The sequence below is a fragment of the Gavialis gangeticus genome, unplaced genomic scaffold (assembly GCF_001723915.1).
Source record: "Gavialis gangeticus isolate Ggan-Ray unplaced genomic scaffold, GavGan_comp1, whole genome shotgun sequence".
Lineage (NCBI taxonomy): Eukaryota > Metazoa > Chordata > Crocodylia > Gavialidae > Gavialis > Gavialis gangeticus.
In genome coordinates this window covers 21267628-21284852 of record NW_017729006.1, presented here as the reverse complement: position 1 = coordinate 21284852, position 17225 = coordinate 21267628, and the positions used below count along the sequence as shown (strand labels likewise).

The following is a 17225-nucleotide window of genomic DNA, read 5'->3' as shown; positions in this document are numbered from 1 at the left end:
TTAATTATTGGAGAGATTGTCTTATATTTACCTGAATCTAAGATGACTTTGAATATGGTACTTTTGCAGCACAGAGGTTGGGGGGTATTTTTAGATAATGTAATATGACTGGGAAATGCTTATCCAAGGCATTCCATTTTGTTTTTATGTTCCAGCGAGTCATCCTTGTGGCTTGGACTCCTACTAAGAAAAAAAAAAAAAGGCAGTGTTATACGCATATGGCCAAATAAGACCATTTTATGATGTCATTTACTACTCTGTCCCATTTTTCTCAGGCCAAATTGCTACCTTTTTTAGATAATGCATCTGGAACTTTTAAAAACCAATTTTATGAACCGATTGGAAATATCAGCCTTTTAGAGTGAGTGTGTGTGTGTTTCTCTAACAATATAACAAAATCTTTTTTCTTATTGGTCTTGCATACATAAGCCCGTTTTTTTTCATTTGCTGCACTGTATTTTCTGAGATACTGGAATATTCCTATGCGTGATACTTAGCTCAGTAATTAATGGGGATATAACATTACCTAACTGTAATGTGTCAAAACATGTCTTTATCTTCCATTTCATTTTCTGTGCTGTTACCATGGGGATAGATTTCTTTAAGTGAGTAGGAAATAGCTGAAATGATTTAAAAAGTCCACTCCCTTAATATTAATAGGTGTTTTGTTAAGAAGCGGAAATAAAGCAAAAGTTTTATAACCTGCGTAGCTTTATGAATTACCCATAGGTTAAGTTTCACCACAGTCAGTACAGGAGTTCAGGGACAATTTTATAATGATCTGGAGTACCACTGGGCCAGTTCTGGGTTCTTCATAGGCTGCAACTGGTCCCAGTGGCAGCAGTAGAGCAAGCAATGCCAGCACAGGGGTTAAGGCGGTCATTTCTTGTGCTCCTGTTGCTGACACGTGTCCCTCAGGGCTCCATTGCTGGGAGTTTGGTGGCAGGCCACACTTCTGCTTGCCCCTCCCCTGGATTCCTAGCTGCTCTGAGAGTCCCACAGGGTGGATGCAGCCTATGGCCTATATGCTTGACACCCCTGAAGTGGATTAAATAACTTATTTTTTTTAGTGTCAGTCTTCTAACCAGTGTTGGAACCAGTGTAACTTTTCATTTGTGCGTAAGGGCACAATTAAAACAGGATCCAGAAATGACACTGACAGAAATAGAGCCCCAGACGAGAATTTACCTGGGGGGGAAAGATGAGCAGAGCAGGTGGGAAGCCACGCTGAGCCGGAGGAGTGGCGGGCACGGAGCTGCAGCTGGGGAGAACACTGTGCCAGATGAAAAAAAAAGCAAAAGTAGCCAACCCAGGAGAAGCCAGGACTAGGTCCCGTGCTGGCGTGGGCACATTTTATGGCTGCGTGCTGGTGCCAATTCGCCAGCCCTTCAAAAGGGGAATAAAAACCCTGCTGGACAAGAGACAGTGGGAACTAGAAGTGGGTTCCCTGGCAGGCACCGTGCAGCCCAGACCACAACAAAGCCCCACTGAAGGAAAAGTGGCAGCCCCAGGAAGGGGCTTTTGGAGTTAGTTCAAGCCCAGAAGGGCTATATTACTCACCTGAAGCAGAGCCATGGACTCCTGACATCTCCTGACTGAATCGGACCCACCAGGAACCTGCAGAGAGAAGGAGACAGCTGTCCACGCCCCAACAACGGCAGATCGGTGAGAGAGGAACTGGTGCTGGGAGACAAAGTAACCTGGGGTCAGGAAAAGGCTAGGCCAGTCCCACTACAGCCTAAGCAGAGCGGGACGAACTGACACCCTTATACGTTTATACCGATTCAAAAGGCCAGGACACGTGTAATGGTACTGTAACCAAACCCAGAAGACTAGAACTTAATATCATTGGTTGGCGTTAGGTGGGGTGTAAGGGAGGAGGAGCCCCAAACGGGAAGACAGACAGGAAGCTCTTAAGAGGGGACCAGGAGGGACAGAACGTGCATCTTCCTCCCAACTAAATACATTTATTACAGCAAAGACATGGCAGGTGAGGACCCTCTAGAATCTGACTCAACAGCAGTGTGTCTTTTCCTCAAGCAACAGTGACATCTGAAAAACCCATACAGACCAGATGCATGCCAATTACAGATGCACACAAGCATTTTTCCCATACCATATCCCGTGTTTACAAGTTGACTGTAGTATTTTAATTAGTTCATAATAGGGATTAAAATTATAATATTTTGTAGTAGTAGTACTACAGGATGATTAGTTATGCCCCTGGGCACAGAGTTCTAAATGAGTACTGTATTTTCCAAAAGGAGAGAAGATTTATATTAACCAGTCTCCCAAAAGAAATTCCCAACCCTGTTCCTGTAACCACAGGTGTCACTTTAATTAATGTTGTGGTTCATGGAATCAGGACTTCCCTTTTGATCTTTGTCTATGAACAGTGCAATATAGAAAAACAAGATTTATCTGAGTGTACTTTGTGGTCACTTGTAGGTTTCTAGCATACTATCAAAATAAAGGCTTATATGAGCAGAAATGAGCAGTAAGCCTCAGTTTTGTGTAAACCATTTTAGTCTGCTGAAAGGAGGGAGGGGGCTGAGTTATAGATGGTGGGTACTGAGAAAGATGTAGCATTCAAATCTATCTGCTGCTTATGGAAATCTTGGTATAAATCAGGAGTGGCCAACCCAGTGGCCTGTGCCACTTTTAGTGTGCATGCAGCTTGTGTGTGTGGCACATGGCAGATACGTTAAGGAGCATAAAGCAGTGCAACAGATTGGGGAGGTTTATGGGAACTAGTGTGGCATGGGTTGCGTGTGGGGCTTACCTTGTGGCATGCCTGAATCATTTATCATGCACACGAAGTCAGCATAACATCATACATACTTAGAAACCTGTTTTTGGTTAGGAGATCTCATGTTGCTAGACGGGATGGTGAGAGTGAATAATAGCAATACAGGATTAAATTAAACATTTGGAGGCCCTTTAGCCTTTGAACAAATAGTCTGTTTCAGTTTTAAGGTAACGGTTTATCAAGAGGGTTTTCTGTTTGTTCTTTTAGCATATGACATCCATGTGCAGTCTTCGTGTATACTATGAAACGTATCATAATCTGCAAGTGTATGATGAAAATAAAAGAAAAATCATTTAAAGCACTGAATAATAAGCTTGTTTTACTATCGCAGCTTTCAGACTTATCACAGATTTATCATGCCAGGCACAAAATCTGTTTTAAATTTTTTAAAACTTAGTATTTTCATGACTTTTCTGTCTTGTGTTGGGACAGTAGGAGCGGAGTAATCTTGCAAAGATATGCTGTAGTTGCTATTTACTCCCAGTGCAAAACAATAAATATTTAATGTTTGAGTTCTTAAAAATAAATAAATACATTTATTCATTCAGTTTAAATGTTGCTGTATATCTATATCTAGCTTTGGCAGTATTTAAATTAAATGCTTTGAGAAATTTAAAGGAATAAATGAGTCCAGTACATTCGGACTTCTGGCTGTGGTTCATCATCTAAACAATGTGGCCTTATCTTTCCTTTTATGCTTTTATTTTTTTAAAGGGTTACTGAGCTCCCTTGGCCTCCAGTGACTTTGAAAGTGGTGGGATATATATCTAAGTGCATAAATTTTGGTATCTAAACTTTGAAATACTGACCTAAATATTGTCTTGGTTGTATAACTGTAACTTCAAAAAATAAACAAAATCAAGACTGAATTCGGTATAGTGATTATCAACTCATGTTTTTAGAAGAAAAATATCTCGATTTCTAAGTGTCACATGAGATTAATTATTCTTTTTAGCTGAGGCTTTAATGACATATGGAGCATTTTTTATCCATTTTATATACATGTCAAGAGCTGATTCAACTTTGAATATCTTGGTTATAAATGGTTTGGAAAATAATCACCATTTGACTTCCCTGTAAATGACTATTTTCTTGTCCTTTTTTTAAAAACTAGGCGTAATCTGGAAATTGTACTGTTGAGCATACTAGTAATGAAAAAAAAACTTGAGTATTCAAAAGCTAGACAAGTAAACCTTTCCGTGCAAGCCAAAAAGTCTTGTGCGAAGTACTGTTTTGCATCTTAATGACCTGTAAATTCAAAGAAAGTCAGAATTCAGTCCTTTGTCAAACTCTGGCTATTTGTAGTGTTGTCAGTTGATCTCAAATAAGTCTTGTGTGTATGTGCACACTTGCAGGATTTAACTTCATAAAACCTTACATGATTATGTTTCAGGTCTAGTCAATTAGATGACACTTACCTGAGAAGCACTGATAATGAAATGGATGGCATTAAGATGCACAATTTAAGATGCTTTCCTGGTTCAGTGGAGTGTGTTGATATTTAGTCTTCTATTTTAAATGAGAAAAATAAACCTACAGTCTTACAGTATTTTTAAATCAAAACTCCTTTCTTGATTTCCCTAATGTAGGAACATTTTAAAAGAAGACGCTTTGCTATATTTATATTGTCTAATGACTTAAGCTGCATTGTGCAGCATGTCCTTGAAAATCCTAGGATTACATTTATTTTGTTTGCAGGAAATTACTAACAGGAGTAGTCAGTAGGTGAATTGAACAATAGTGATTGTACTTTCTTGCCTTTTGCTTCTTTTCATCCATCCTCTGTCTCCTTTTAGGTCTTAGACTCATCAACTTGTCAAACAGATGACTTGCTGTTGTGAGCTGCAGACTGAAAGGGTCTGACCTGAACCTTGTTGTTCATCCCCACAACTGTTTGGAGTCAGACTCTGCTTTCCTGTTATACAGTACCATAAGACCACACACATATTAATAAATGCTCCTTTTTCCTTATTGTGGGCTTTGACCCTCCCACAGTCTATGTATACCCATTCCCTTGAGTCTTTTGCTGAAGTGGCAGGGATGCTGAAGATGGGCCTGGGAACAAAAATTAATGACGTTACTGGACACTAGGAACTAGGGACTTAACACAGACATAGACTTCACGAGTCATTTTAATTGACTTCTTTGAGGGCCAGCTGTTTTGGTAGGCATGCCATAAATTAGCTCTGCACCCTGCCTGAGTGCCACTTCAGTTCCTTTCCTCTGCCTGATCTGCTGCTCTGCTTTCTGCCGTGTTTGCCATGGCCACCCTTCTTCTAGCTGATCCCTGCTAATCTGTTTGCACTCCACAGGTGACAACAAACCTCTTGAATGGTCTTGGTCTTCCACTTATCAGGTTACTCTCTCTATTGCATTTCTCTTATCTGATACCAGCTACCTGGTAATATCTCTTCTTTCCTGTTTTTATTTGCATATGGAGTTTTGCATAAGCCTTTGTTTTATCTACTATTTAACTCTGCTGTGTCTGCCTGTATTCTCAGAAACTTGAAGAAGAAAGAGTATAGTAGAATCCTGAAAGCCCGTGTCCCTCCCAGTGGTGCAGGAGGGTCCAATAAAATATATCACCAACAAAAAATCAGTCTCTTGCATTTTTCTTGGGTCATTCCTGGGCCTCGCAATACTCCAACACTCATAAGGGATGTCTTGCACATACCGTCTTCTACAGATGTGGCTTGGGTCTTATCTTAAAAAGAATGGCAATGGTATGGTGAGCAATGAGATCTGGGCCAGTGTAAAGACCTGGGGGAAAATCCTTCGTGGCGGCTCTTTACGGGACTCATCTTACAGGTGGGACATGTCGTGGTTGTTGTGTGGAGCAGCTATCACCACCAGCACCCACTTCAGCAGGCCATTTTGCTTGTGTGACAAAAGTAGCTTACACAACTCTATAGTGCAGCAGTGCACATGGAGAAAGCTCTGTGGATCTTCTCTCTCTCTCCTAGGCATACAGTATATAACAACATCAGCAGTCACTCTAGTTGTAGAGGCAGCTCTCTACTTTCCCTCCTTAGTAGTTTTGGCCAATTCCTACTGCTGCTATTAATATATGCAAGTCTTTGCAGGACGTAGGAGATGTCACTGCAGAGATTTAACCTTACATTGTGTGTGGGGAGCTTTTATGTTTTGCATGTATAAAAAGGCTGGGGGCATTTGTTTGTTTTAATCAAAAAGTAGTTTCTATAAACATTGGAACTCGTATAGGAAAGACTCTTAATTTTCTTTAGGTGATAGGTGTTTTGTAAAGCTTTAATTCTACATCATCATAAAGCAAACTTTGAAAATATCCAGAGTTGGCATAGATAACCACGAAAAGGTATAGATGCAACAGACATTTACACAGGCTAAACTTCACTAACCTGGAGAGCGTAGACAAAAGGAGGAACTCTGATAGTAAAACTGAAATTCAGAGCTTTTCTGTATCAGGAGTGGTTGATCTATGGCATGAGTGTCACGTGGCAGATTGGGGAGGGGGCAGGCGGCACAATGGTAAATAGGGCAAGGAGCACAGGACAGGAAACAGAAAGCAGAGCAGCAGATCAGGTGGGAAGAGGATCAGAGTGGCACTTGAGGGGGTAGAGCTGTTTGGCAAAGGTTGGCCCCCATTGTTCAATGTCATTCACTACTAGAGGAGGTCATGGACACTAGCAGTTCAACAGGCTTTAAAATGAATTGGATAACTTTCTGAGTATTAACATTTGCAGTTACAAGAATAAAATGTTAATATAAAAAATAGAAACTATGGGTAAAAAACTGATAGTCATGGTTGTTCTCAATTTTAGTCATTACAGGCATGACAGGTTAGGGGAGAGAAAATTGATAATGTTATGGCAATTATGTAGATTATGAGCTGGGGGAATACAGGTCGGGGCACATGAATAAATTATACTCATGGCAGACAAAGATCTGGTGGGGGGGGTTTGGTTTGTTTTTTGTTTTAAATGAGCTGTGGAAATATTGTGCCCTGAAACATGTTTTTTCTTATAGCCCCAATTCACCTCTGAATGAATTGGGGCTAAATTTACCAACCTCTAAAATGCCTGCCTTAAAATGCAGAGCCTGCTTGTTTCTCTCGCTTTCATTGCAGACTGTTTGTTGTGCGCAACTGCCACATTGAGATTTTTGCATCAGGTTTATGTCTTGAGCTTTCCCTGTACGCTCTTGTGATTATAGTCACAGACAAGCAGTGAAATGCAAGTAGATTTTGGTACAAAGATAACTTTGGTGGTTAACGGACAAGAAAGTAGTTGTTATGAAAGCAAGTATACAGCTTTCATATTTTTCAGACTGTATTTTTAAATTATGTTAGAAAACGGTGAATGGTATCCTTATTTATTCATTTGTTAAGGTTTTGCTTAAGCTTTGTCTCAAACAGCTGCTTTAAGATCATAATTGGAATTGGGTGCCTGTGATGACTTTGGCCAGACACTTGCTTCCAGCTTCACAACTGTTGGTTCCCACAGAGAATCAAGCCCTAAATATAGGATTCATGAAATATGTGTCCTAGTCATAAAAGTTGGCCTCAAAAATTATATTTTTGTGCCCAGTTTTTTTTCTTTATAGAGAAAAGAGTATGCAAGCTAGAGCTGAAAGCTCTAAAATAGAGACTCTTGGGTCCATACTTATTTATTCTATTATTTATTTCTTAAGAGATTATAACAAGTCTAGGTGCTAGCATATTTTGAAATCAGTTTCATTTTTAGAGAAAAATACTAAAATATAACTAATAAAAATCAAAATGTAATTAAAAAGCATTGCATCAGCCTTATCTGTCTGATTTCAGGTTTCTTCTCATATCCTGGCTACTTAGTGGTTTTGAGTAATGACGACAGTAGTACTGTATCTCTTTATGCATTCTGGCTTCTTGTCAAATCTATTTCCATTTCTCACCATTGGTTTCTATACCTGGCTTTCTGTATCCCCCATCTTATCCATATTGTCCAGTATCACCTCTAGCTGGCTTCCTCCTGTAACATTTTCTTCAGTTGAATCACAGTCTCCTGTTGGCTATCTTCTGTTTCACACTTCAATTTTATCACAAGTCCATTCTCATCAGGGTCCTCACCTCAGTCTGCTCTCCTCCGTGTCTGTGCCCCAGCTCTTATCCTCTGTGTTTTTTCAGTCATTTGGCTTCGTTCTCTTCATTGTTGCTTTGGGCCCAGCAGGGAGGTTTGAGAGAATAGAGGGGACAGGCTTCCTGCCATCAGTGCCATTTTAGTGCTGCTAGGGGAATGGAATATATTTAGTAATTTAGTGGAGACAGAAGATATTACTCTACTCATCAGTAGAAGCTGTGATGGGTTGGAGCATGCTCAGTGAGGACTGAATCCTACTGAGCAATGAAAAAGCTATAAGCCTTTTAGGATGCTTAAACTGGATGACTCACAGATGAAAGTGAGGTGATCTTTCAACTAAAAACAAATTGCCTAGGAGCAAGTAATCACAGTCTAATATTTTAGACAAAAATAATATAATACTGAGTAATGTATGGTGCTTTTTTAAAGAGGTCAGTTCCCCAAACCTGAAAATAATCATGAACAGAATTGAGGGGGAGGAAAAATATGAGCACAAAAATGTGAATAACTAGTACTTAAGGGTTTTTAAGCTCCCCTAAATAATTATTCAATTATGAGGTTTCTCACTAAAAAAAAAAAAAAAAAAGAGAGCGCATTTAATTTAAATGGGAAGCGAAGGCAGCTATAAATATGCACATACGTATGTGCGTAAGAAATGGGGGACTTGGCTGCAATATAAAAGGACAGTTAAGATGCAGACACTTGAGAGAAGGCGAAGGTATTACTGAAGTGCATAGCTAATAAAATTAAGGGCAATAAGGAATTTTTCAAATATATGAGCAACAAACTAAATCCTAGTAGTGCTATCGATCTGATAGTAGAAAAAGATGGTAAATTGTTGAATGTGACAAACACGAGGCCAAAGTAGTCTGCCTGTGCCACATCCTCAAGCAGTGAATTCCACAAGTTACCTACGCATTCCATAAAAAAATACTCTCTTGCTAGTTTTAAACCTGTTGCGTATTAATTTCAGTGGTGTCCAGTAGTTGTAGTATACTGGGTCTTGGTGAACAGCAGTTTGTTGTTCACTTGGTCCATATCTTTCGTGACTTTAGAGACCTCTCACATTTTTCCCTCTCAGCTTTCTTTCCAGACTGAAGAGTCCTAGCCTTTTTAGTCGGTCTTGATCATTCTGTTTGCCCTTCTCTATCTTTTCTAATTCTGTTACAGCCTTTTTGAGATGTGGAGACGAGAACTTCACACACAATTCAAGATGTGGTCGCACCATGGATTTGTAAAATGGTGTGATAATGATCTCTGTTTTGTTGGGCATCATTTCTTAATTATGCCCAACATCTTAATCATTTCTTAATGATGCCCAGCATTTTTATTGACTTTCTGTTCAGTGCTGCACACTGAGCTGACATTTTTAGAGAACTGTCTACAATAACTCCATGATCTCTTTCCTGAGTCGTAGTATAAAAATGTAATACCAATTTCCATTAGTTGATTTTGAATTCAGGACATGAAATACAGCCGTTTAGTGCAGGGGTCAGCAACCTGTGGCCTATGGACCAATGTAGCCAGCAAAGAGATTTTATCCATCCCATTTAGCCAGGGAGATGGCAGCAATTGGTAAGGAGTGTGTGGGTAGAAATAGGTGCGGCAACCAACATAGGGAGGGAATCAGTGCCAGTGGCTTGCTATATACCCAACCTGTTAATTCAGCCTGCCATGCTGACCTCACAGGTGGAGCAAATATTACATGGTGGGCTCATCTACATGAGATGTTTACTGTGGAGCTGCCTAATTGGCTCCACAGTAGTCTCAATGCCTACATGTGTGGCCCTTTTAGGCCACAAGAAACTAATTAACTCCACCACAGGTTAGTACTTCTAAATACAAGTACTGCCCTGCGGTGGAGTTCTTTAGTGCACAGTAGTGCATGTGTAGACACTGACTGGGCTGCCTGGGGCACATGGGTGCTTCAGTGTGGGTGGCTGCCTGCTGGCTAGCCCTGCATTGGAGCACCCTTGTGCCCCAGCCAGTCCCTCAGCAGCGTGTTGAGGTGGGTCAGAGCAGCCCTGGGCTGGCAGGCTGACCCTCCAGAACTCTGCCAGCTGGGGCTGCTCTGACCCAGTCCAACATGCTGTGTTCCCTGGTGCATGTCCAAATGTGGCACCCAGGAGCAATAAATTCCAGCACGACATGTACTTGAGTTTATTGCTTTGTGCTAATAGCTCACGTGGATGCACCCAATATGTTAGGAAGCTGTCGTTTTAATATTGTGACCATTTTTTAAAATTATTGTTCTCATGGAAGGCTCATTCTTAATTTGATGATGCATTTGTGATTGAGGATTGTACGAATTTAAAAAATTGTCCAACTTGGAACATGTGCTTGTTTGAAATATAAAGCTAAAGGAGGTATTAGAAATACGATACACAATTACAGAGGAACGCCTCTGGTGAAAAGAGTTTCATCCCTGCATGCCCTACCCTAGTTTTTTACCTTGGGCAAAATGTTCTTTTTCTGATGTAATATTGGTTGACAAGCCTATGTAAATTGTCCTTTTCTGAAGATCAGATTGAAGTCACACGTGGTTGTTAGGAAGGAAAAGTATATCAGTCTTAACATTTTTAAAATGGAAATCTGTTCTTTAATAGCAACATCAATTAAAATATTTTTTTTTTAAGTATTGTAAATATAAGTATGAGTTGTAAAAATACCGTGGCTTTTTTTAAAATCCCGACTTGATTTTTGAAGCAGATATAAGATTTTTCTGATTCATAAAGCATGTTTTCTATACCTATTTTCAGAATTTTAAATTGGTGAATATGTATTTGATTAATTCTTTTTCTTTGTCATATAGTTCTTCTACCTTTGATAGATCGGATGGGAGATGCCAAAGACCAAGTTCGAGAACAAGCCCAGAATCTCATATTGAAATTAATGGACCAGACAGCATCGCCAATGGTATGATCACTTCTGAAAAATTCAGACTTAGGCCCGTATCTGCATTTACTCACAAATATGATGTTGTATGTATGAGTAGTGGTATTGAAGTCAAAGCATGTAAATGTTAGTGGGATCATGGTTTTAAAGCAAAGTAGTCCAAAACTATTAATAAATTATTTGAAGATTAGAAATCTGGTAGAAAGCAAACAAGGTTCTTTGGATAAATCCAATATATTTTATTAGACCAACTTAAATAGTCAGAAAATTTCTTAACAAGCTTTTGGGCACAAACGCCCTTTGTCAGGCTGAGGAAATGTCTGTAAATGGTCTGTGCTCTTCCTGAATGGAGTGGCAAAGCAGCAAGAGGCCAGTATGTATGCAAGAGGGCCAGTCAGTGAAAATGTAGTCAGTTAAAACTGACTGGCCTTCTTGCATATGAACTGGCCTCTGGCTGCTTTACCACTCCAACTGTTTGAGTTGGTCTAATAAAAGATATTGGATTGACCCAAAGAACCTTGTCTGCCTATGTCCTTAGACCAATATGGCTACAGACCTACACTCCTGGTAGAAAGCAATACACTTCTCTGATAATAGTTAGATAGCATAACTATATCTTGACTGGTTGGGGCAAACAGGTGAGAGGGTAAGAGACTCTATTTGTTTTCTGTTAGTCTCCAAGCCTATAGCTCATTTTGTTTACATATTTTTTTTCATTTTATGTAATAAATCCTTCTGTTTGACTTGATTTCCAATGGAAAGAGTGATTTCTGGGCAAGTGATATTCTAGGCTGACTCTCCACAGAGTGAGGCACCAGTACTTTCTTCCACAATTCAAAGCATGGGCCACTTGGGGCCAGCTGGGTTCCCTCACTGTAACTGTAAGGGCAGAGGAATTGAGGTGCTGGGATAGGAAACTACTTTTGGAGCAGTCAGTCTGTTCCTTGGGCAAGTAACAGTGCAGTGGGGAGAAACTTAGGGCTCTGGAGATCTGCTGAATTGTGACATTGGTATTTTACTTTAAAATGTTATCTCTAAGATTACAGTTAATACTTCAAAACTGAGCTACATATTGCTTTTACAGTGCTCAGTGCAATGGGATCCTCTTGATGACTGGACCTTTTTAGATACTTGTGTAATGTTCATATTTGTATAGATGGTAAAATTGTAAGACTGCCTAACAGCATTTTGTATCTCGTAAACATCCTGAGTAATGTTGCTTAAAATATTGGTTGCCAATGGGCATGCAGCTGATAACTTGACTGTTATGAAGATTTTCTTCAGAAGTAATTCATAAGTTTAGGCAACACAATGAATGCGGACACTGGTTCACAAAAACAGAAAGAGGCTTTTCAGTTGTTAAAACCTGTAGTCAGATGTAGGACTAAACCCTGTGCAGTAGGACCTAACCTACCAGGGAGTTTTAATTGGCAAACTTCATCCTCAGTTAGAAAAAAATGAGCATTTTATTTCTGTAATAGAAGTAATATTAGTCCTGAAAGGAAAGCTTTTTAAGATCTTGTACATACTAAAGGATGGGCTAATTGGGGCCTGATGTTTTCTTCTTTGCAACCTGTTGTTGTTTATTTGTGCTATTTTACCAAGCAAACGCTGCTGCCCTCCTCTAGTTCATTCTTTTTACATATGATACAATGTGAGCAATTTTCAAATTATGCTTAATATTTTAATTTCTTAACCCTTTTCTTCTGGGTATCTGTTCTAAGCTGTAGCTATCTAATTATTAAAGATTGAAGTTTTATAGACAATATTACCTGGTTATATGACCTGCTGGTGCTGTTTGTTTGCTTTGTTGTTATTTTGCAGCAAGACAAATGCAATTTTAATGACTTATAGGATAAAATTATTTGTTTGATGTGATCATGCTATATTGGAATTGCAGTATTTGGAAAGTGTAGGATGCTGAGTAGACTGAGTAATGTGCTATGTCTCAGGCAGGGTGCAGTTGTTGCTAGGCAACATTTTCTCAGATGCTTGCTGGATTATAATGGCAGCACTGCAGTTGGGGGTTGCAGTTTGATCACTGGAAATCCAGGTCTTATAAACTCCCAGTTTGCAGCGTTAGCAAGGGTGATTTGATATAAAGCTCCAGAGCTACCGACAATTGGAGGATTAAAGAGATAGTGGTAAGTGACCAAATAAAAGACAGGCAACAGTATTGCAGGAGAGCAAGTGAGGGATTGTGTAGCTTAAAAATCATAATACAGGAAATCACAAGAGATCAACATAAAAGGAGAAATAAAAACAGAGGAGAAAGTAGAAGCAGGATAAATGAATGGGCAAGAAAAAAAATTCCCAATTGAAGAAATATGGAACACGGAAAGCAAGATTTAATGTACAGTGATCAGTTGGGTTTGGATAAGAGGGAACAAAAACTGGTTCTTGCAGGAAATTTTATAAGAAGTATGTGAAACGTTGAAGAAAATGGATAACAAATGCCTTTCAAACCATATTAGTTTGAAACTGAAGCTGGCTTTCCTGTTGTTCATCAAAAAGTAATATTAAAAATTAGAAAAAATAAGTGAAATATTGGACTATATTTTACAGGGACAAACCTTTTAATATTTCTGGCATAGTGTATTTTCTACTAAAAGTAAATAATGCATATGTAAGGAAAATGTTGACTAGTGTTCCATAAATCATGTAAAATAAGTTAATTTTGTAAAAAACAAAACAAAACAAAACACCCCCCTCCCAAAAAAAATCCCCCCCAAAACCCAACCTATTCCAGTAACCAGAACAGAACTGTTTTGATTTAGTTTTCTATGTATGCAGAACCTGGTGGTCCAAATATCATTACAGAAGATGAACAGAATTATATTGCATTGTGAGCCTAGTAATTAAAAACAATTGTTTTTGTTTTAATAGTACATTTGGGAACGCCTTGCTGTTGGTTTTAAGCACAAGAATAACCGATCCCGAGAGGGAGTGTGCTTGTGTCTTATTGCAACCTTGAATGCGTAAGTTTTCTTTGTTTCTTTTGGGTATAAAGTATTATAATTAGTATCCTATCTTGTTTCTCAATCACTTCTTTTTTTTTCTGAATATAACAGTTTAAGAAGCCTGATGTCTTTGCAAAATTATTCTTTTAAAAAGTGGAAAGTCTGCACACTTACACTTTCTGAGTTTTCTACAGTTTTCTGAAAGAATGATGCAAAGGCATGAGAAGCATTTAAAAAAAAAAAAATGTAACTAATGACCAGAGCAGGGACTCCAATCCATGTAAACGTTTATTGATGCTAAGCTACAAGGTCTTTTGCTCATAAAACATATTTTTTCCCTGTTGGCATGACACTTATTTTTGTTTGTTTTTGCAGTTATGGTGCACAATCGTTAATCCTCAACAAATTGGTTCCACACTTATGCATCTTGTTTGGAGACTCCAATAGTCCGGTAAGCATTTTATTGCTTGAGCAATTGTATTTTGATATGAGAGAGAGAGAATTTATGTTATATACTTAAGTTTTCTCTCTGGATTTGTTTGTCCATTTGTCCATGTCCACCTTATTTAGTCATGCAGCTTGGTTTTCTCACTGATCCATTTTTGCACGTGAAGACAGTTGTGGGGAAACAGTTCTGATAGTGTTCCTTTTTAAATTGGGTTTGGTAGAATGCTCTCAGTACAGTTGTTCCCTGTCTCTGGCAGGTTGAATTGAATCATTGTTAGATACAATTGTTTTCTGTATAATGTACTCAAAGAAAAGCAACACATAATAAACAGGAAGGACTGCCCTCCAAAAGGAGACTTAACTGACATATATTTTTAGGCCTTCATCAGTTTAACTAAGGAAGTATATTATCAAGTACAAGTTGAACCCTGTCTGCATGCATTTTTTTGGGAGGATTAAGAATTTACAGCTTAATTTCATCTCCAGGATGAAAATAGGGACAAATGGCTTTCTCTTGGACTATAAGATAGTCTTCAACAAGAAGTTGTTGAAATTAATTTTCTGGTTCACTTAAAATTAGGCTGGTCGAAGCATTGCAAAATGTATTAAGCATAATAGAGCTTTGCCAGAGGATGGACTAGATAGTATGTTTCAGCTTAAAAGCTAGCATCTTTAATTGGTAACTTTATTTTCCATCCTTACATTTCCAGCTGTTTGAAGTTAACTTGCACACTGGGTTGGCATAAGGTTTCATAATCATTAGGGGTCAGAAGGGACCTGAATAGTTCATCTAGTCTAACCCCCCGCCACTGGCTGGAGCACATGCTGGGATCACACGACCCCAGACAGGTGTTCATCCAACCTCTTTCTGAATTTACCCAAGGTAGGAGTGAGGACCACTTCCCTAGGAAGTTTGTTCCAGATCTTAGCCACCCTAACAGTGAAATAGTGTCTCCTAATCTCTAACCTGAACCTATTCTCCAGCAGCTTCTGGCCATTGTTCCTCATCACCCCAGGAGCTGCTGGGGGGAATAGGACCCTTGCTATTTGCTGCTTATCTCCCTGATAGATTGGTTATTTGGGCTACTATTTCACATATTTTATTACTTCTGTAATTTCTGTTAAAAAGTTCTTCAATTTCCATATGCATTCACAGGTGAGAGATGCTGCATTATTGGCAATTGTGGAGATTTATAGACATGTAGGGGAGAGAGTACGAGTAGACCTCAACAAGAGGGGAATTCCCTCTGCAAGGTGAGCTGTTTAATTTTTGTCACTAAATTATGATTAGTGCCTAGAATGCTTTAAAAGTATGCCTTTGTTAAGTATTTCATACCATTTTGTTACCATCCGTCAGTACATTTTCTTCCATCATGCTTTTTTAAACTTTGTAGGCCAACAAAAGTAATATCTGCCAGACCCTTTCAGTATCTGTTCTGCTGTCTTAAAACAGTAAAAAATACTGTCTAGTTTTTTTTCTTGCCCTTTCCATAAGTTTGATGTATTGTCAAAGTTGTGAACATACTGTCCAGGTTCCCTGGCATTTTGGCAACCATATGGTGCTTGATTTTTGTCGTAGTTTGCAGTTTCCCTGTGAACATTCATTTTGGTGGCTTTTTCCCATTAGAACAGGATTGTCTTCAAAGGAAAAATAAAGAAGGAACTTCAAGGAGTATCCTTGTGGCATTTTTGTTCTGCCAGATGACTGCTCATCCTGACAACCAGTCATGACTGTGCATTTAAGGAATGCCTTTAAGTATCATTACTATTCTAAAAGCCATGGAAAGCTCTCAAATGCTCCGAGAGGCTTCTCCAAATCTGGTCAGAAGTTTGTCATGGAGCTCTTGAAGCAGATGCATCAGATATATCAATCCCCGAGTGCTGAGAACGAGCTGTAATGTGCATTCTAAAGTCTCTGATACTGTGTTCTGCTTCAGTAACAGAGGCAAAATCTCATGAGAGGTGGTAAGTCAGTGACAGCTAGCAGCTTCCAGGTTGGTCTTTATGGAAGCACCCAGACTCCAGGTAGCACAATGTCAAAGTCTTAGGGTTTTTCTCTCCATTTATCATAGGAGCAAGATTCCTAGGTGACTGCCTGAATTCCTTGAGGCTGCTGTGACAAGCTCAGTGCTTGTTCCAAGACATTCCTTTTGCATTTACTCGGAAGAGTAGGGATAGTTCCTCTTATCACTGGACAGTTTTGTTTGCTTAAAATTATTGGGGAAGCTGAAGATCGGAGTAATGTAGGCTGCTACTGTGTGGCTTGGTATGGCCTGTTTTAATGTCTTTTTAGTGATACAGCTGCTATTTCCCAGTGTCAGCAAAAGCTATCAAAGATGGTTGATATTTTGTTGAAATTGGCCGTAGAGTGTGCTACAGATAAGGCCATGAATCAAGGACTTCTTTGTAATAAGATTGCTCACCCTTAGCACCTTCTTTTTGACCACTCAGTATATGTATGGCACCTTCTCACAGAGGTCCTGCTTTCTTCTAGGCAATCAAGATTAAATATATCTAACATTATTTCTGCCTGAGTTTGCCCCCGTTCTCCCATTTCCCCCCCCTCCCCTCCACCTCACCCACCCATATTGACAGAGTTTGTTACTTGTTGGATCTAGAGGGAAAATGAGCATCTTTAATGGCATGCAGATTTAAAATCTGAACTGTGATTATGGGACTTGCTGACAGGAGCAGTTTACCACTCTGCAACTGCAGCTTTTCCCAATCAAAGGGCAGGAAAAGCCATGAAAAAGAAAAGGCCTCTTTTGTGGTCTTTACTCTTTCTGAAGAGAAATGCTAAGATTTTATTTAAGTCTGTATGGCTGTAATCTGGTTTGAAATCAGTTACTAGTATCCTTTCATGGTTGCTATGGTGGTAAAGAAGAGTGTTGCACCAAGAGATCCATAGAAAGCTTTAGCTTCTGCCTTAAATTGGAACAAATATTTATCAGAAAAGAATGCTTTCAGATTCCACCCCTCTGCTCTCCCCCATGCCTCCCCTTCCCCGACCACCCACTCCTG

At 39.3% G+C, this 17225-nt stretch overlaps 1 protein-coding gene across 18 annotated transcripts in view; it reads left to right on the top strand.

The window, feature by feature from the left end:
- The window catches only part of CLASP2 (cytoplasmic linker associated protein 2), a 276414-nt gene that overhangs the window by 14054 nt on the left and 245135 nt on the right, over positions 1-17225 (top strand). For all 18 annotated transcript variants that reach the window (XM_019508951.1, XM_019508959.1, XM_019508941.1 and 15 more), the window contains 4 exons: positions 10715-10818; positions 13684-13775; positions 14133-14208; positions 15361-15458. In XM_019508951.1, the coding sequence (XP_019364496.1) occupies positions 10715-10818; positions 13684-13775; positions 14133-14208; positions 15361-15458 (370 nt within the window). The remainder of the gene's footprint in view (positions 1-10714; positions 10819-13683; positions 13776-14132; positions 14209-15360; positions 15459-17225) is intronic.